The sequence below is a fragment of the Miniopterus schreibersii genome, assembly GCF_964146895.1.
Source record: "Miniopterus schreibersii genome assembly, chromosome: 15".
Taxonomy (NCBI): Eukaryota; Metazoa; Chordata; class Mammalia; order Chiroptera; family Miniopteridae; genus Miniopterus; species Miniopterus schreibersii.
The window spans coordinates 53,611,678-53,632,462 of record NC_138115.1 but is presented as its reverse complement, the minus strand read 5'-3'; the positions used below and the strand labels follow the sequence as shown (position 1 = coordinate 53,632,462).

Below are 20,785 nucleotides of genomic sequence, written 5' to 3'. Positions count from 1 at the left end.
AATCACAAACGCCTTCCCCAAACCCGCAGGTCGGGCCTGACGCTAAAGCCCCCTCAGAGGTGAGGGTGACGGTTGAGGGCTGCCAGGAGCAGCTTTAAGAGATTCCGTCTTACGGGTGTCTTGGTATATTTGAAAACTTATTAACACAAAATTTAAAATTAACTAGGTTTGCCAGGCCGGGGTGGTGCATGGGGTTCCTACTGGGGATGGAGCCCACAGCCGGGCGTGTGCCCTGGCCGGGACCCGAACCGTGACCTCCCGGCTCATAGGCTGCGGTCAGCCACTGAGCCACACTGGGTTTTACATCCAGAATTTCCTCCCAGGTACGCGCATCAATCACCAAGCCAGGGAAAGGGCCGGATAAACTTGTTTGCGTCTGTTTCTGTATCAGAACTTTGGATGGAGGCTGTGCTTTGAATATGGAAAGATGTGTATTTAAATCTTACTGGCTCAGGATTGACACTGGGGCCACCAAACCACGCAGCCAGGACTTTTCCAGTCCATCTGCAGACCCACATGCTCCCAGGCCGAACCCCGACCCTGGGCTGGGAGTGAGGCTGGGTCACGTTTTCCCTAATTGTGGGGGGTAAGATTTAATCGCCACCTAAGTTGATTGCTGCTAAGTGTTTGCTACTCCAGGGACGAACATGGTTTGTTGCTGCATTTCTGCAATTTCATTATCCAAGCAAGTTGGTAGCCAGACTGTCTTTTCTGTAGAAAACTCAAAGTTAAACATCTGAACAGCCCTGGTCAAATGAGCAAAAGTTAATTAATTTAAAACCCAAAGGGGCAGGAGGATGCTTTGTCTATATTTTACTTTATCCACAACACTAGCCAACGATACTCAGTTTTATATGACTGGTGTCCTTAGCAATTTTAGCCAACAGATACATGTTCTCATAAAACCTGGGAATTCTATGTGAAAACAGAAATGCAACAAGCGAAACGACGGTCTCCTTCCCACAGAAAGCCAGCAGAGACAACGCTTTTACTGAGTTAATACACTTTGAAAATAAATTTAAAGACAGTTTCTGCAAGGTCAAGGAGTGCACGGCTGTGTGAGCTCCGGCCTCCCACCCACACCGTCCTCGGCGGCAGCAGAGAGGCAGTAACGGGCCCCCTCGCGGCAGCTCTGAGGTTCGAGCGAGAGGATGTGTGAGGACCACGGGGACACCGGGCGTTCTCAGTGGCTAACGGCGGTGACAGTGACAAGGACGATGTCCATTCAAGTGGCCGTGTGGTGAGAAAGGAGGCACGCAATACAGTGATTAGATACACAGGCGCTCCGTCTCGTCAGACCGCACGGGGACCCACGGGGCCGCACGTCGCCGCTTCCTGGGCCTCTGTCAGCGGGGACCTCACGCCGGCGCCTGTGAGTGTCCCGCGGGCACGCTCAGAGGCTCGGCTCACGGCAACCGGGCGTCCCGCTCAGGTTTAAAGCACCACACACTCGCCTGCACCCACGTCTGGGGGTGACCTTTCCCTGTACATTGCTGCCGTCTTTCAGACGACGCAGGAGAAAGGGGAAAAGCCGCCCCTGACTCTCGGGCATGAACTTTCTCAGAAACCCTCAAGCCAAGCACGTTGGTCACGTTTCAAGAGGAAAGTGGACAGACTTGAGCGAACACCCCACACTAAGCTCTTCCAAGGGTGTGGCTTTCCTGGTCCCGGGGGTGTCCCCCTGAAGGTCTGGGGAGCTGGGGAAAACGCGTGTGGCTCTGCGTTCGCCAGGGCTGAGCGGGGCTGGCTGGGTGGCCCGTCAGTTCAAACACACAGAAGCCCCACCCGCAACACCCAAGATACGTACGTATCTTCTTGGTGGTGGCATTCACGGTGGCGCTGAAGGGCCCGGCGCCGGCGCTGTTGTAGGCCCGGACGGCAGCGTGGTACAGCAGGTGGCTCCTCAGGCCACGGAGCTGGGCTGAGGTCTCCCCCGCTGCCACGGTCACTCTGCGTGGCGAGCCCTCCTCCCCACCGCTCCAGTACCGCACCTGGGGCAGAAACAGGACAGGTGCGGCCTCATGCTCGGTGAATCTCACTAACTGGGTGCTGCGGTGCGTCTATCTCATCACTTGGCGGACAAAGCAGTGACATTAAGATTCCCAATTTCTATAAGGAATTAATCAATTATGTTCTATGAAATTTTGCTCAACAATATTTATATAAGGCTACATAATTAAAGAAAAAAGGAATCGAGAATGAAATAAAGCCCGGCTGGCGTGGCTCAGCGGTTGAGCCTCCACCCAGGCCCCAGGAGGTCAGGGTGCGATTCCGGTCAGGGCACCTGCCGGGGTTGCAGGCTCGAGCGCAGCTGACCGTGGGTGCCTGAAGCCGTGGGAAGGGAAACCGAGGGTAACGGGGGGACTGGTGAACTCGAGACCTAATCCTCTGTGCATCTGTGGCAGACTGGAACCCCGATTTCTTGATGAGATAATTGTCTCTTCAGAACCCTGAAACCACTTCACAAGACAATGCACCTTTGTATGGGTGAGTGAACAGAAACAAACGGGAGGGTGTCGGGATTTAAAACTCGATCTCTATTTCTGCAAGTATTGGTTATTCCAAAAACTAATGGCCCCGCTGAGAGAAATACCCCTGCATCTGAGATCTCACTTCACTTAAACTTAAAATGAGGTGCAGTTTATAAAAATAAGCTATAGAAAAATGGCACCCTTTTTAGCCATTAAAGTTCAGGTATTGAGTCAAAGATGCTATTTAATAGATTAAAATAATTTTGTTCATACATACAGATTTTCAGAGACAAATATTTCAATTTAGCTCTCCCACCTTTTGTTCTTTCAAGGCACAGAATGACTTTAAGGATGGGCGGCAGGCACCCTGCAGGAGCCCTGGCTCTCGGGCCCCCGGCGCCCGCCACCCGTGAGCCTCAAGGCTCTGCCCTCCCTTTGTCACTCGGCACCTCGTCCTGACCACGGGGCACAAGGAGACACCCGACCCCGAGTCCTCCAGCTCAGCCCGAAATCAGCTGCAGCCCAGGGAACAGACGGGCTCCGTCCCATCGGAGAGAGAACTCGTCCGGATGCCACCGGAACAAAGCCCCGGCCACGTGGGAGAATCTGCACCCAGAACATCAGCCTCGCGGCTGGGAATTAAGCTCTCGGCTAAGTCACTGAGTTTCCCGGGTGAGTGTTTAAATCGTTACCGCAGCTACGGAAACACGCCTCTTATCTGGGCGTGAAGAAGGCTTCCCCAAGCTGCACCGGCTGCTCCTTCTGTTGATGTCCCATCGTCACTACACCTGGTCTCCTGTTACCTTCTGTTCCATATTTTCATCTTATTTCACCAAAGGGGGTTCTCTGAGGGCAACAATCACGTGACAGACAGCTGGCGCCTCCGAGCCCAGGAGAGTCTCACAGGCGACAAGCCACCGAGTCAGACAAAGAGCCGGAGGGGGGGATCCTACTGGCACGAGCACCCCAGAAACTGGGCCACGAAGGCCCATCTCACTCCTGCCTCGGTCAAGCCTCTGGAAAACTTGGCCCATGTGGTACGTTTCCCTTTCTAGGGTTTTCCTTCTTTCTTTTCTACCCCAACTAAAGTTCATTCAACTCGTCCAGTTAAATTCTATAGCCATTGAAAGTCACATGGGACAATGTGCTGGTGAAACTTCAACGAAAGTCAGACTTTAAAATATGTTTTTTTTATTGATTTCAGAAAGAGGAAGTGAGAGGGAGAGAGAGAAACGACCACGAGAGGGAGTCACTGACCGGCTGCCTCCTGCTCGCCCCCCACTGGGGTCAAGTCCACAACTGGGGCACGCGTCCTGACCCGGGGTCGCACCGTGACCGCCCGGTTCGTGGGTTGACCCTCAAACGCTGAGCCACGCTGGCCGGGTGGGAAAAGTGGGACGTTAGCAAGGACGTCACTGTTAAAAGGCTCCCATGGCCGGAGCGAGGGAGCACGGCAACACCCAGAGGAGCTTCAGAAGTTACCTCGTAGCCGAGCAGGTGTCCATTGCTCAGCTTCCACGGGATCACGCTCCAGGAAACCTCGATTTCGGAGGAAGACAGGCTGCTGGCCGAGACCCGAGAGGGAGCGACCATAGGCTCTGTGTGGGACACACGAAAACACAGTGACACATGTTAGTGCTAAATTTAAAAAATGGACTGAAGTCCCTATTTTTAGAGAGCATTTTAATATATTTGAAAATTTATGGAATATTCAGTAAAAATATTTGACAACATAAACCACGTCATGAAAACAGACACTGGCCACCTTCCATTCCTCAGGAAGAGATGACACCAGGACCACGGGCATCTCCTTCTCAGAGGCCACAGGGCCTGGCCCCGCCTCCCCCGATCCCTGGGTTCTCTCCCCGCCCCCACCCCCCCTCCTGTCGCCCCCAGCTCCCACTTGGGGACTCCTACACCCACAAATGCTGCTGAGTGTTATTCGGTAACTCGCCAAAGGCCACAGCCTACGGAGTTCGTTCATCCAATAAGCATCTGGTGAGCACCCTCTCCGGCCCAGCCCCTCGCACGCCGACATGGAGGGAGCGCCCCCGGGACGGCGTAGACGCCCAAAGGTCCCGTCCGGAACAGGCAGCTCCGGGGACATCACGGGTCACAGGGACCCTCCCCTCTCAGGCACAGCTCTGAACACAGACTCTCCCCCCAGAACCTTTGTTAACCGATCCCACTCCCACCATGGCTGACGGATACTGAGACAGATTCGGGGCCCAACGTGGCGCCTCCTAGATTTTCCAGACTTGGTTTGGAAACATAGGGGTGCACGGGGCCTGTCGATAAGTCCCGGTGCCCTGGAGGCAGCGGTCGGGGCCCCAGGGATCCCCAGCTACGGCTCTGCAGGAGGGTTTCCGTTAACTTCTCCTTTGTCTCAGGGCGAGACCCCAGTGTACGTCCCATAAACCCCTCGCCTGTGTCACAGACAAGTGCCATCCGCTCCTGACACCTGGGACAGAAAGGCCTTTAACCAAATCATCAGCGGGGACCAGGGTGGGAACAGGAGACGAGCGGGAGGGGGAAGGGCAAAGGCAGTGTCTGGCCCTCCAGCTGCCACCCTGGGGTGCAGGGTGTGGAGGGCGGGCGGGGCGGGCGGGGCGGGCAGGGTGGGAGCGCCAGGTTCACCGCATCCTTCCCCGACTGACCTGCCCTCCTACGGAAAACCCCAGCACCGCCTGAAATGGGGTCTGGGCGTGAATATAAAAATTCTTTTTTTGCAGAGATGTTGGTAATGCACGCTTGTTTTCCTGCTCGGTAGAGAGAACAGCAGGGGTGGGGCCCTAAGAAAAACCGAGTTACTTGCTGTCTTGGGAATGACAGCTGTGGCGCCTCTGTATCGACCGCAGGGCCTCGGAGGAGACGGTGCGAGTCTGTTTCCTGAGCTCAGACGGTTCCGAGCAAAGGCCCTGGGTCAGAATCCCAGCTCAGTGAGTCCGCACGGATTTGGCAAGTTTATTAATGTCTTTCATCAAGCTTCCCTTTGCTCATGCGTAAATGAGAAACAAGAGCAGCACCCACAGGCCTTTCCTCCTCGGGAAACTGCAGTGAGGTAACGTCTGGCCCAGGGCAGGGCTCAGCGCCTGTCAGCTCCCGCTGCTCCTGTCAGGTGGGCCCTCGGAGACAGTGCTCAGCTGCTCCGGACCACAAACCGACAATGTCACAGGCACCTCCTACGCCAGCGTTATTTCTAAAGAGGTCCAATGTCTGGGGGAGTGAAGAACGGCCGAGCAGCGGGGTGGGCCCGAGCGGAGTGTGTACGCACTGGGGCCAGGCTCAGAGCTGCACCTGTCCCCCCTCCCCAGGGTCACCCTCACTCCTGCTGATCCACGTTCGGTCACGGGAACCTGTGACACTTGAGACCAGGGGACCTCCAAGAGAACACCTTAAACTGCCTTTATCTTTTTTTTAAAAATCCTCACCTGAGGATATGTTTACTGACTTTAGAGAGAGGAAGGGGGGGAAGGGAGAGAAACATCAATGAGAGGGAGACGCATGGACTGGTTGGCGCTCGTCCTTGCCCCAAACAGGGACAGGCCCGTAACCTAGGTACGTGCCCTGACTGGGAACTGAAGCGGCAGCCTTTTGGCGAACACGAGGACAGTCCAACCAACCTCGCCACCCGGTCAGGGCAGGAGAACATCTTAGTCTTACCCCAGGAGAGAAAGCTGCCCCAGCGGGGACTCAGGATGTCCCCACAGACAGGCCTGTGACCGACCGTGACGGCCTCTCACTACCCCGAGTCGCCCCTTCACCTGGGCACCGTGACCTTGACCAGCCGCTTGGGAACCTGACTGTGACTCTGCCCATTGCTCCGGGCCGAAATGCATCTGAGGTCACTAAGAACCTCCACAGCGGGGCAGGGGCGGGGCAGGGCAGGGGCAGGGCCAGGGGCAGGGGCAGGGGCAGGGCCAGGGCCAGGGCCAGGGCCAGGGGCAGGGCCAGGGCCAGGGCAGGGCCAGGGCAGGGGCAGGGCCAGGGCAGGGCAGGGCCAGGGCAGGGCCAGGGCCAGGGCTGGTGGGTCGGGTTGGGACTGACGGACGATCCCAGGGTCCGTACCTTCCTCTGCAGAGAACACGGTGGTCACCGGGCTGAAGGGCCCTTCCCCCTTGTTGTTGTAAACGCCCACTTTAACTTCGTACAGTGAAAACGGCACGATGCTCTCGTTCCTGAACACGTATCTCGGGGCGTCGGGAGACGTGACCACCGTCTGGATCCAGGTGGTGACTCCCAGGGGGCGGAAGGCGACGACGTAGCCGAAGCCCTCGCCGTTCTGCAGCTCCTCCGGGACCGGCTGCGAGGGAGAGAGGGCTCGGGAGCCGCCCCAGGGGAGGCGGGGGTGGGGGGGGTGCAGTTACCGGCTCAGCCTGCTGGGGGCGCCTCAGGGGGAACCGACATTCTGTTAACTGGGTTATAACGAAGGGGAGCTCGGGGACAGACGTGGGCACGGTCACGCCGGCCTGGGGTTTGCTAAAGCTGCTCAGGGGTCCGAGCATCTTGGAGCCCCACCTGAGTTCCGATTGATGATGATGATGATGGTAATAACAAGTTGAATAACTCATCTCTTACGCCAAATAAAAACCATCTAATCCCTACCGTTGACTTTATGGAAAAAATGACACCTTGATATAAATACAAAAAAGTAAAACTAGAAAAACAAATAAAAACCACAAATTCAACTCAAAGCTGTGTCTGCATCACCGTTAAAAGTTTCCACTGACGTTCCATCAGGATCACGCGACTTCTTATTTTTTTCAACATCTTCAAATAACACAGACCAGTCTAGTGCCTTCTGGCTTTAACTGGGGTCATTAAAACTGCTCCTAATTATGACATAAAGCAACAGCAGGGAGGCCGGCCAGGAGGCCGGCACCTGCGGGGTCGGTGGAGGGGCTGTCGCCGCCGGGGTCCGTCGCCGGTGAGCACACAGCTGCTCGGGGCGCCAAGGGCAGCCCGAGCGTCAGCAGCCGGGGCCCGGCTCTCACCCTAGGTTCACCAGCCAGGCGACTGGGGGCAAATCACTTAATAGCTTCATGCCTCGTGTATAAAATGCCCCAAGGATGCAAATTTAAAAATGTGCAAAGTGCTAGGAACAGGGATTAGCACGGCCTGAGCGTTAGAAGCGCTGGATGCTAGCAAGACCCCAGCGCCCGCTCCCCCAGCAGCCCCACCTGAAGGCTGGAGGGCCGAGGGGAGGACACTGCCCAGACACTTACGTCCCAGGTTATGACCAGCTCGGACCGGCTCCCGCCTCCTCCGCTGACCTCGGAAGGAGGCACCTCTGGAACTGCGAGGGGGGAGAGACAGAGGTGAAAACGACCTGCATGTGCTAACGTGTATCTGAAAGAAGATACAATGTTGCTTGTTTTTCACATTTGAAATAGTTTGATCATTGGCACATTCTACGTGTGTGTGTGCATATATGCAACATATATCTTCACGTATGTACACAGCTGACCCTTGAGCAACACGTATACATGGACTTTTCTCAGTAAACACCTGCACGGTGTTTCACCGGCAGCCTGGACTCCTCGGATGCCGAGAGACAGCTGTACACCTGGGTCCTCAACATGTTACACAGGGGCTTGAACACCTGGGAGTTTTTAATCCACAGGGGTCCCGGAACCAACCCCCTGTGGGTACAGCTTAAGTCTACAGAGAGTCAGAAGTTCTGCAGGTATTGTCAACGACATGGGGGTCAGTGCCCCTGCCCCCCATGTTGTCCAAGGGTAAACCGCATATACCTTTGGGGAAATCATTATGTAACTTCTATGAAATTATCAGATTCAAACAATAAGGAAAAATGGTTCAGTCTGAAGGGAAATAAAACAAGACACTGTTTCACCAGGAACGATAGAAGGATGATTTAATTCTCGAATCAACAGTGGCTTTACGTAAAAATGCCCAGACTCGAAGCCTAGAGTCCAAGACGAGATGCTCTTACTGCCTCGCACAGGTGTCAGCTTCCTCAGGTACGTGAGACCACGCTGAGGAAGCCTGGTCACGGCTGGGACACGGCTGGGACACGGCTGGGACACAGCTGGGACATGGGGGCCCCGCAGGCTGGCCTTGTTCACAGCTGTCCCCACTGCATATAGAAGGTGCTCAGCCCACAGTGGATACTCCTCAAATATGCCACGTGAGTCCACGAACAAGCACCGTGGCAGATGTGGTCCCTATTTCTCACAATACCCGGCACCAGTGTTCTCTGCGTTGTCGCGTGAAACAGCATCGCTCAAGTTACTGAACCACGTGCATGAGGCATGTTTGGCTCAGGACCTAAATCAACACACCAGCTCCATGTAAAACATCACTTTACTGAACACCATTTAATATTATAGATTCCGTGAGGAAAACCATTAGGTCCCCGGGATGCCTCAGTAATGTGACATTGTGCACTTTTCTAATTTTTGAGCTGTGACGTTAGGATATTTTTAGAATTATAAAAGCCTTCTGGTTCACATGGTCATTTCCCCACGTGGAAAATTTTAGCCATGGTTCTCTCCTAATTTAATACTCAAGGGGCCAAAATGTACAACTTCTCAACTGCTTGACCTCGTTCAGGAGCCGGGGGCAGTGGGGGGGTCCCTGGCCGCCGACTCCCAAACACCATGATCCCCCAATTTGCCAGGGCTCCTTACAAATGAAAACAGCAGTTCCCCTGCCAGCAGGGTGACTGTGCCAGAGAGCAATTATCACTTTAAGTGACAAAACCAGATCCACTCAACACGCACTAATGAGCCCCAGTGACATGCTGGATGCTCAGAATTATCACACTGCATCGGTCACTTTCACCGGGGTCTGACAAATGCCACGCGGCCAGTCCTGCCACTGATGGGGGATCATGGCACCGATGGGTCTCCTGCTGGCCTGGAGACCACGACCGAGGGAAATGCAAACTCACAACCAGGACACCTGCCAACCCGTTTACTCAGGAAGCGAAACACTAACCTGCCTCTTCAGTTCTTACTTTTTCTGAGGGCAAGCTGGGCTCTCCACCTCCGATTCGGTTGCTGGCTACGACCCGGAATTCGTACTCCACCCACGGGTTTAACTCGACTACGGTCGCGGTGCGCGTGCTCCCGTCGATGACCTCGGGCACTGCAGGGGAGCGAGGCCGAGAGGTCCGAGGCCGTGGGTCTCAGCTCTGGATTGAAACCCGCTGCGGGGAGCCGGCGGCACCTGTCTGCCCCCCTTTACCTGTCGTGGCGGTTTGCCAGCCCACGGAGAAAGGCGTCCGCGCCTGGACGGAGTAGGACGTGACTGGGCTGTGGTTGTCTGTACCTTCTGTCCAAGACAGCTGGGCCGTTGTGTCCGTAATCTCATTCACCTTCACGTTCTGTGGTGGCCCCGGGGAGCCTGGGGAAGGCGAGAATGGGCGGCTGTACCACAAACAGCCCCTCCTACCGGAGGGAAGGACGTGTCCCAGGACCACCTTCATACCGCAGCTGGTCCCAATTTCAAAAGCACTGAGGGAAAAGGCCATTCGCCCGTCCTACACTGCCCTCCCTCCACACACACGCATCTCCTAGAGCTGAAGCGAGGCAGCGATTCCCACATCCGGTCGCTCCACGGCTCTGCGTGATGCCCCCTCCTGAGGCCTCCGCTCAGAAGGATTCCCGCACCTTGCCACGTTCCACATCCTTAGCTTTGGGCGCGATGCCCACTCCGCCCATCCACTGGCATCTCCTCCGTCGTCCCCAGTGTATCGTCTGGGGCTGTTATACTCTGAGGCACTGGGGTTGTTTTTCAGCCCAGAAGCAAATCAGTACTTTGGTCAGCAGTTCAGATTGTCTCAGGCATCCTGGGTGATGCTGACTCTTTTGGAGTTTCCACACGCAAGCACACACGCATACATGCGCACACACACACATGCACACACGCATACATGCACACGCACACACGCATACACGCATACATGCGCACACACATACACGCGCACATACATGCGCACACATACACGCACACACGCACACACATACATGCACACATACATGCACACACGCACACACATACACATACACGCACACATGCACACACGCACACATGCACATGCATGCGCACACACATACGTGCACACACATACATGCACACATGCACATGCATGTACAGTCACTATTCCCCCTGGTAGCAAACACGATCGCTGAGTTAACGACATGCTCCCAGCACATCAGCGGAGCAGCTGCTGGGAAAGCTCACTCCCGCGAGAGCCGTATGGGGTTGGAGCTGAGACTTTTATTTCTCTGAATTTGCACCCATCCTTCCTGTCACATTCTCGGGTGGGGGATCAGTATTAAAATCACATGTGTGTGCTAACTCGTCCTGGATTTCCCTGCAGGAGGAAGGGCCCAGGTGAGATGTTAAATTGGAAGCACCAGGCGGCATCGACGTTTACCTCTCACCACCAGGTCAGCGGCCGACGAGACGCTGTCCACCCCGCTCTGCACCACGCAGACGTACCTCCCGCTGTGCTTCAGCTGAATGTTCCTGATCATTAAGTCGCCCGACGAGCTCTGCTGGAAAAAACACGTGGTGAGCACACTTTCAGGTTGCAGACGCACAGAATCGAGAAGGCCGTGGCCACCACCGCCCTCGGGAGGAAGCCTGTTTCCAGAGAGGAGACCAAGGCGGGGAGAGGAAGACGACATGCTAGGACGTGGAAACAGGAATGCGTGAGACCACGCAGGACCACGGACAGACTTCCGTGGCTAAATGACCAGCTTTCCTCCCTGCATTTATGGTTTCAAAATAAATAAGGGCAGAAATTACAGTCTCAGAGGCCATTTCCTCCTGCCTGGTGACACTTCTCTTTATATCCACCCTCGGCACCTGCTTGCTCGCTTCTCTGAGCCCCACCTCCGCCAAATCTCCCATGTAGGGGAGGGAAGTGTGTAGGCCTCTGGGGGAGATACAGGCAGCAGGGCAGGGGGTCCCCGTGGTCCAATCACACTGGAGCTTAAATTCCAAAAGCCACTTAATTCAACTTCTCTACAGAATAGAGGGACTGCCAATAGAAACCTCTCAACAAGAAGAAATTAAAACTTAAAAAAAAATGTTTTTATTGACTTTTAGAGGGAGAGGAAGGAGAGGGAGAGAGACAAACGTGGATGTGAGAGAGAAACATCCATCAGTGGCCTCCCACGTGCACCCCAACCGAGGATCAAGCCCAAAGCCTGGGCACGTGCCCTGACCGGGAATCAACCGGCAACTGTTCAGTGCACGAACGACGCCCGCCAACTGAGCCACACCGGCCAGGGTGAGATTAAACATTTAAACTCTAAAGATAACAGCTGTCCATGAAGACACTGGCTGGCACCTTGCCCCTGGTGCCAATTAATGGAGCAAATGTATTTCTGGAGGCTCAACTGCAAATGGTCCTTGTTTTAAGAGAATGTAAAATTATGCCCATAAAACTACTAACTGCAGGCCAGTTTCACGCACTAGTAAAAATACAGATCGAAATCAAACGATTCAGAAAGCAAAGCCCTCTGAAAACGGTCCCCGACAGCAACTCCTCTGCGCTGGCTCAGAGGAGGGGCCCCCATGTTTATCTTGTGTATTAAAAGGAGGATCTGACTCTGTTTTCCTTGTGTCTGTGGGAAGGTGGATTCTACTCTCTCGCTTTTAGGAAATTTCCTACGATCTCCGACGCTCTAACCACTGAACCACACCGGCCAGGGCTCAAATCAAATTCTGTATCTAAGAATTAAAGTTAAGACAAGAGGTGGGTCGGAGGCCAGGTCTTCAGCACCCTGGACAGTGGCCTTTCTGAAGGTGAGAGTCCACCTTCTCCCCCAGGACAGGGAAGGGTGGACCCTGGGTGTGGGTAGGAGCGGAGAACACCGGCGGGTGCCCCTCCCGACTGGGATAGAAGAAATTAGTGACTTTAAAATAAAAAGGGGCATACGAAGCGACAGTGGGAGAAACGCCAACGGGCTGTAGCCACTGGTACAGTTCTCAGCAGCCCCGGTCCCTCAGAACAATTCACGAGGAGCCCGAACGGCCACGATGGAATCAGCCAGATGACGGGAACCAGAGGCGGCGGAGCCTGGGGCCTCGTTCTGCACGGAGGCTCGGTTTCCAAACACCCTCATGCCCTTTCCCTTTAAAAGCCCATCTGCTCAGCGTGACAGTCTCACGCTCGGTCCTAAGCAGATGGGCTTTTAAAGGAAAAAGTGGAGATGTTTGGAAACCGAGCCTCCGATAAGGACGGTTTCACCGCAACAGAGGAGGTCATGACCCACAGGACTTCGCTCAGACCCGGGATGTGAGGCCGAAGCAGCAAATGAACAAACTAAAAACAAACAAAACCCCTCAGCACGGTGGTGACCAGAGGGAGGGGTGGGGGGCTAGGGAAGGGCAAGGGGGTCAAACACACGGTGACGGAAGAAGGTCTGACCTGGGCGGTGGGCCCACAGTGCCACACACAGGCGATGTATCAGAAGCCTGCACTTGAAACCTGAATAATCTCACTTGCCAATGTCACTCAAACATTCAGTAAATACAGACAGTCTGTATTAGGTTTCCACAGCTGCCGTAACAAGCAGCACGGACGGGGCGGCTTAAGCCAACAGAGCTCGGTTCTCCTGCAACTCCAGGACCAGGAGCCTGAATCGAGGTCTCCCCAGCCTGCAGCGTAGGACCCCCTTTGCGCCTTCCCGGTCTCTGTGGCTTCCCGTGGCTGTGGAAGCGTGGCGTCAGCGTCTGCCCATCTCCACGTGGCCCGTTTCCCTGTGTCTGTGTCTGTCACGGTTTCTCCTCTCCGTGAGATTTCCCTCCTGTGAGGATGTCGGTCGCATTGAACTAGGGCCCGTCCTATCCAGTGGACCTCGAGGTAACTGAGCTCCGTCTGCCACAAGCCTCCTTCCAAACGAGGCCACATTCTGACACACGAGTGTGAGAAAGGACCGTCTCTGCTGCTGTCCACGGCGATACCCACACTCAGAAAACAGCAGCCGACACGACCAGACACGCGTGCCTCCCGGAGCGAGCACCACAGCCACAGGTTAGCTAAGGGCTCAGTCCCACAGGACACCCACTGACACCAATCCCACGCCTCTGCTGTCACCGGTGCTTCTGACCCACCGGCTATAAATCCGGGTCCTGTGACTCTCCTCCTTGGGTTCAATAATTTGCTAGAATGGCTCACAGAACTGAGGGAAACGTTTACTTACATTCACCAGTTTATTATCAAGGACACGATAAAGGGCAGTTAAAATCATTCCATCAGATCCGGACAGAGCTGAGAGCCCAGGTGTGCTCAGCGTCGGGCTCGTGCCTGTTTCTCTCCACGGGGGTCACCGCGCAGAGCCCCGTCTACAGAGCGGGAGGAGGGGGCGGACTCACCCCGCCGGCCTTCTCCAGGTGGGACCCGTCCCTCTGGAAGTCGGTGAGCACCCCGTTGAAGTACCAGGCAAAGGCAATGTCCAGCAGGGGGTCGTGCCGCACCTGGCAGGGCAGGATGACGCTCTCGCCCACGGCCACGTCCAGGCTGGAGGGCGCCACCGTGATCCTCGTGGGCTCTGGGGGGGTGGCGATAATAGGGTTTTAGGCAAAACGTCAGCTCCTGATGTAGAAGAAAGCGACTTTCGCAGGCAGATTGCTAATCTAACCCGGAGTGTGCCCGTTTGGATGTGCGTACGTGTGGACACATAGGTCTGTACAGTGAAAACTCTTCAAGATGAAGGAGGCATTTTTATGCATTTCTACAGCATATTTCCTTGGACCCACAAATTTTTGTTAAAATAATTACATCTGAATTTACAGGATGTATAAATTTAAAAACTGAAGCCACCTGTAAATGAGAGTTATGACGCCCCCACGAAATCGATTTCTACGGAGATTTATTGCTCTGTGAGGCGCAGAGGCAGGCACGGCAAGTGTCTCTCTAACTCCGAATGACGGGAGAGGGGATTATGGCGACACTGAAACAGACTCAAACAGACTCTACTTTTGCTGACATCAAGGGTCCTCCCTGGACTTAAACGTCTCCAGCATCATCTAGGATGTAGAAAACGACAAAGACCTGCCAGCAGGACAGCGCCACCGGGCGGGCCCTCAGCACAGTGGCCGATGTCCGTGGGTCTGTGAGGCATGTCCATTTTCACGCGTTAACAGGGCGGGTGCAGACACGCACGCCTTACACTCCGAGGTCGTCCTGCTCCGACCGCAGACACAGGCCCAGCCGCCCGCCTGGAGACCCACCTGTGACCACCAGGTGCGTGGAGTCGTTCGCCCTTCCGAACTGGTTTTCCGCGAAGCAGGTGTAGGTCCCAGCGTCGGCTTTAGTCACGTTGGCTATTTTGAGCCCTCCGTCTTTTAGAAAAGAAATTCTAAAGGAAATACAAATTAGACAAATAAAGGCACAGTAGTCCCATTTCCCCCCAAATAAAGAGCAATTTTCTAACAGAAGGGTTACCTTAAGCTAGTACTTCTAAGGAACTTCGTGAGAATAAAGAAAATGAGAGGAAATTTTGCCCCCCCCCCCCAGGACCTCACTCAGGGTGACTTATCTGCGTAGACATCACAACTAATTTGGGAGATTCCATCATCAAATAAGTGGGAAATATTTTCCAAAAACACACAGTAAGGCCGGTCACTCGTGGCTCAGCCTTTCCAGTCTGGAGAGAATAAAACGTTGGCCCGAGACTTCCCTTCGGTCTGGAAGAGGGTCTGAGGAATAAGGAACCCGCTGGCCTTTCACTGTGCACCCGGGCGGAGGTGCATTCGACCCAGGAAAACCCAGATTCCACAAGAGGACATCTGACGGTCACCCATGCGGCGCGGCACTGGATCTGAGCAGCACAGACACCGGGTTTCTGAGCACAGGCTCCACATTCCCGCAGCTCCAGCGTCTAATTAACACGGGATGAAACCACCGCGTGCCTCCCGTGAGCCGGGCACCGTGAGAGTCTCTGGGCTCCTGTGGGCGCAAGACAGGGGCCCCTCCTGGGTGAGGGCTCTGGTGGCACAGAGTCAGTCGTCATGTACGTAAACATGTCAGTTTGGAGTTTTGGAACGTGCTCCGCAGGACACAGGCCCGATGATACCACAGAGTGACGGCTGCATCGGAAAAGCCTCTCAGAGGTGTCATTCGGGTTGAGAAATGGGAGGAAGGGTGGGCCTGTCCTCAGTCCCATCAAGAGTCTTCACTGCCGGTCTGCACTCTCCATAGTTATCTCCTTTTTAATTCCTAATATCTCTACTATCTATACCATGCCATCGATGCCTAGCGCGCTCGATTCCGGTCAAGGGCATGACCTCAGGTGCAGGCTCGATCCCTGGACCCACTCGGGGCGTGTGGGGGAGGCAACCCATCGATGAGTCTCTCTCATCAACGTCTCTCTCCCTCCTCCTCCCTCCCTCCCATTCTCTCTGAAAAGCGATGGAAAAACCACCCTCTCGTGAGGATTAAAACCCCCAACAGCAGCAGCAGGGCCCCCGTCGGAGAGCCCGTGGAGAGGCTGTCCCCGCAGACGCCTCACACACACGATTCTGTTTCTACTCCTGCAACTGCAGTCGCTGAGGTCGAGGAAGCGGCACCCAGGCTGGGAGGGACACGGGGCAGGGACAGAGGCGGAAGTAAGCTGACCAAAGGAAGCCCATCCGTTCACCGCCTGTCAGGGTCGACCAGATGTTTGGCCAAACTCATGCCAAGAATGTGTGGCCAGCAAATGCCACGGAACAAAATGACTAACCCTGCAGGCAGGTCTGTCTGGCCCGTTTCACAAACAAAGAAACCGAAACCTGGAGGCCGAGTGACTTGTCCACCCTCACACTGGGCGGTGGGTAAGTGGCAGATCCACAACTTGACCCCCTGTCTTTCTGTCTTTATCTTCCCTCCGCTCTTCTTTGGGCTAAAATTAAACCAAGAAGCAGAGGAACTCACAGTCAACTTCATCTGACACAGCGACTAACGTGCACAGTAATTAGCATACTGCACAAATAACGAGGCATAAATAATTCATGGAAATAACGACACCGATACACACACAGGCAGGAACGTAAGCAGCCTGCGGTTAACCGGCAGACTAAGATTCTGCTCCGACATGGTCTCATCGGATGGATGACTCAACACGTCCCAAAAGGCAAAGGTGACCTGCCGGCAGCATTTCTTGAACTTTTAAAGGACATGAAGCTACTCATGAAGTCAGGATGAGATGAATGTAAAACTGCACATACAATTTTGTTTAAAAAAATTCAGGTGTTGCCCAGCTGGTGTGGCCCAGTTGGTGGAGCAACGTCCCTGCACCAGGTCACGGTTTGGTTCCTGCTCAGGGCACACGCCCAGGTTTCGGCTCCATTCCTAGTAGGGGGCGTGCAGGAGGCAGCCAATGGGTGTTTCTCTCTTATTGATGTTTCTATCTCTCTAAAAATCAATAAAAGCATATTTAAAAAAAATTAAGGTATCTACATGCAGTTTAAGTCACTTTTTTTGGTGTACAGTTCTGAGTTTTAACAAATGAATGGCAGGCACCATGTAACCACGTCACGATCAAGCTCTAGAAGAGTGTCCCCCCCCCCCCCAAACCCATGGCCTGAGGGCACCCTCTCCACCTAGTCCCGGCTCCGCCCAGCACGGAGGGCTGTTTTCTGTCCCCAAAGCTGTTCCCTTCTCAGGAATGTCACAGAAATAGACCTCACGGCGTATAATGTTGATGGTATCTCCAAAGCCACCTTCTAACTATATGCAAAAAATACAGAGGATTGGTAAATACATTTTAAAAACATTGTCTGCATCACGGCTATTAATATTTGGAAGAAATGTTTACAATTTCCTCCAAAATGCATTTAAATTTCTACAGTATTAAACGCCACACAGAACATAAAACAATTTTAATGTGTTTAATTAGAAGTCACAGGCCATCCTTCGACTCTCTTCCGAATTAAGGCCACTGCAATAAAACATTCACCACGATAAGCAACAGCACTCAGGTGAAAGCCCCATTTTAAAAAATAATTGGTGAATGCATTTTACACACTAAGCGATACGGAAAAGCAAAGCATCCTTTAAAATGTGCCAACGGAGATTCCTTCTCACGATGGGGCCTGTTTGCATCCTCCGGGGTCTTTTTCAGGTTTACTTTGTTGAAAGGAGAAAAATCCTTCCATCTTAGTTCAAGTCTTGAAAACACATGGACTTGCGGAAATGCATAAATGCAACAGCCCCGAGGCCGGCAGGTCCTGAGGTCCCAGAGGGCGCAGCAGGAAGGGCATGTCGCTGCTCCGGGAGGCAGGAGGGGCTCACCTCCTCCGCTCAGCAATGGGTAACAGAGAAAAAGAGCCCAAATCCCCAAACAAAACACGGCAACCTCGCTCCGTGCCAATGCGGTAATTTCAAAGTTTGATGCCTTTGCCCACCCGGTGAGTCACACTCATCTTCCAAGTAAAATGACTTAATAAATTACTTACACATTGTAACCATTGGCCATTTCAACGGGATTATAAGCAGGGATCCTCCCCTCAGTAGTTACATTTCAACCAGCTTCAGAGGCGAGAGGTGGATCCTTCCACGTACTGACAGGTCCACGCCGATCCACGGCTCCCGCTGCCGTCCCCCTGCTCACGGCACCTACACTCTCGTCTGCAGCTCAGGCCTCTCTGCCGAGTCCCCGATGCATCCAGTCAACCTCTGGGTGCCAAGGTGCCTCCAGCCGGTTCTCCAATGACCACCTCGCACCCAGCCAGCCCCAGACAGAGCCTGACCTGCGCGCCCCTGTCCGGCTCCATCAGGCATGTCCGGTCTCCCACGTGCCCTCCCTGGGGATGAAGCTGGAAACAGGATTCACCCTCAGCTCCTTCCCATCTTCTCGTCTCTTCAGGTCTCTTCAGATCTTTCACTGGATCAGCTCCGAGGTCCCGCTGATTGGAACCCCCTTCTCTCTGTTCTCATCGCCATTTCTTTAGCTCGGCTACAATCTGCTGCTAGCTGGGGTTCTCCACCCCAACCCACGCTCCCCACTGCCACGTTTTCAAGCAGAAATTTCATCTTCTGATGTTGCTACTTTGACGTATCCTGTGGCTCCCCAGTGCCCCTGGAATCAAGCCCAGACTCTGCGATTCGGCAAACTCGGCATTCCCAGTAAGGCCCCTGCTCGCCCTTCTGCGCCCCTCCTAGGGCACCGTCCACTTGAGGCGCAGGAGCCTTCGTCACTCCAACACCCCGGCCACCCCGGCCTCTGTGCCCCCACACCCGCTGCTCCTCCTGCCTGGCGGCTTCTCCAGGGAACCCTCGTCACCCCCGTCTCGCCCAGACACTGCCTTCTCCTGGAAGCCTGCCTGGCTCCCTCGCCAGGAGACGGGGCTTTCTCGGGAAACCACGAGCATCCTGTACTTCCCCAACTACGTGTCACTGCGACTGGCCTGTGTCACCCTCTCAGACCCCAAGATGCTGAGAACAACGGGATGGGTGTTTCCGATAAAGATTAAATATCTGCCCGGCTGGTGTGGCTCAGTGGTTGAGCATCAACCCATGAACTAGGTGGTCAGGGTTCGATTCCCGGTCAGAATCCCCAGCGGGGGGCGTGCAGGAGGCAGCTGATCAACGCTTCTCTCTCACTGATGTTTCTCTCTCTCTCTCCCTCCCTGTCTCTGAAAGCAATAAAAACATATTTTAAAAAGATTAAATGCTTATGACTAGCATGTAGTTGGTACTCGAAGTATTTCCAAAGGATGAGTGAGCACTTCAGTCGAGAGCTCAGGAGTCTCTGCGTCGTAAGCCTATTATCTACTCCGAGCAGCATTTCTGAGACTCTGCTGGGGACTAATCCCCTTATTACCGTAGTTGAAATGCTCTCCACCTGGAAGCGACAGCACTGACTCCCTTAGCACTGTTCCCACCTCAGGGATCTCCCGACTTCCGTGCACATCACTGCGGCCGAAGCCTAATTACAAAGCTGGCATTGTGCTGAAATAGGTGGGAGTTATTTCCACTTTGTGGATGACGTGAGCTTCCGAGGTGTTACGGCTAAAGGACACCCAGGTAGCCAGTGGCCGGGTGAGGAATCCCAGGTGAGATTCTGAACGCAGACTATTTTTTCTGCATTTTGCCATCTCCACCTGTAGGAATAAATCTCTCCTTGTACACTTTCAGCTAAATCTCTTAATCTGTTTAATCCCCCCTTTAAGTTAAGATGACAAACCTCTGCCTGCTATAGGCCCTCCTGTGAGGACTGTGGGTTTATCATTGTGTGAAGCCCTGAAGTCTGTGGGACACATCACTATTGAATTCATGGAAACAATTAAAATTATTTTTAAAAGTTAGACCACAGAAACATCAGCATTTATATAGGAAGGCTTAACTTCCAGCAGAGTCAGAATTAACTGTTCTGTGCCACAAGCCCGTCCTTGTTTAAACTGGCTCACAGGAAAGTTAAATTCCAGACAGCCGAGTAGCTTCCTGCCCCAGGGGTCTGGTCTGGTCTGTGCTTCGAGCACCGAGGGTCCTGTTAAACCACAGGCTCTGCCGTCTTCCTTCTAATGGAGGCGTCTCCATGACCCTGGGTGCCCATCACCAGCCATGGAAACACCTCTGGGCCTGTTCCCCAGACGCAGGTCAACCTGGTGGTCTGCAGCCAGACTGTGCAACTGCATAAGGTAAATCCACATTTCCTGGGCCGAGGTCTTACAGTCTGTTTCTTCCTCAATAGAGAGAATCACTTGGGTTCCGCCTCAAAGGCTGCGACCACCTCTAAGATTCTGGGTCCCTGTGCAAAACATGGCGCCGAAGACACTTGGTGGTCAGGCCCCTGCGTTAAATGGACAGATTCAGATCCTGACCACGTGACTTTTGGCCACAGACGTGATTCCTCTAAGCTCTGGTTTTCTCGCTCGTAAACGGAGAGGATACTATCACCAGGGTCTCGGAGACAGTTCACGGACACATGCGTGTGGACCCTGCATTGGCTGGCTCCTTCTATAACAAACACTATAAACTCGGTGCCTAAAACAGCGCACATTTATCATCTTATAGTTCTGGGGTCCGAAGCCCAGAGTCGGTCTCACTGGGTAAACTCAGGTGTTGCCAGCTGGGTTCCTCCGGAAGGTTCTGGAATCATTTCCTGCTCCTTTGAGTCTGGTGGAATCAGTTGCTGTGGTTATGGGACTGAGTTTCCGGGCTCCTTGCCGGAGGTTGACGGGGGGATGTCCCTACCCCCTGGAGCAGTCGGAAATGCCTCTCTCAGTGGCCCCCTCCACCCTCTTCACTGCCAGCGATCCAGCCGGGGTCCCTCTCTTCCTGAACTCGCTCCCCGATGATCAGTCGTCTTTCAAAGGCTCTTTCTTCTTCCCCTCTCAGTGCTCAGGCG

At 54.1% G+C, this 20,785-nt stretch overlaps 1 protein-coding gene across 1 annotated transcript in view; it reads right to left on the bottom strand.

The window, feature by feature from the left end:
• Window positions 1–20,785, bottom strand: part of CNTN3 (contactin 3) — a 97,682-nt gene that overhangs the window by 2,538 nt on the left and 74,359 nt on the right. Inside the window, exons 12-20 of the mRNA XM_081159995.1 lie at window positions 14,685–14,812; window positions 13,827–14,002; window positions 10,876–10,993; window positions 9,681–9,839; window positions 9,432–9,581; window positions 7,697–7,767; window positions 6,540–6,774; window positions 3,954–4,069; window positions 1,808–1,991 (exon numbers count right to left, since the gene is read on the bottom strand). Coding sequence (XP_081016121.1) covers window positions 1,808–1,991; window positions 3,954–4,069; window positions 6,540–6,774; window positions 7,697–7,767; window positions 9,432–9,581; window positions 9,681–9,839; window positions 10,876–10,993; window positions 13,827–14,002; window positions 14,685–14,812 — 1,337 coding nt within the window. The remainder of the gene's footprint in view (window positions 1–1,807; window positions 1,992–3,953; window positions 4,070–6,539; window positions 6,775–7,696; window positions 7,768–9,431; window positions 9,582–9,680; window positions 9,840–10,875; window positions 10,994–13,826; window positions 14,003–14,684; window positions 14,813–20,785) is intronic.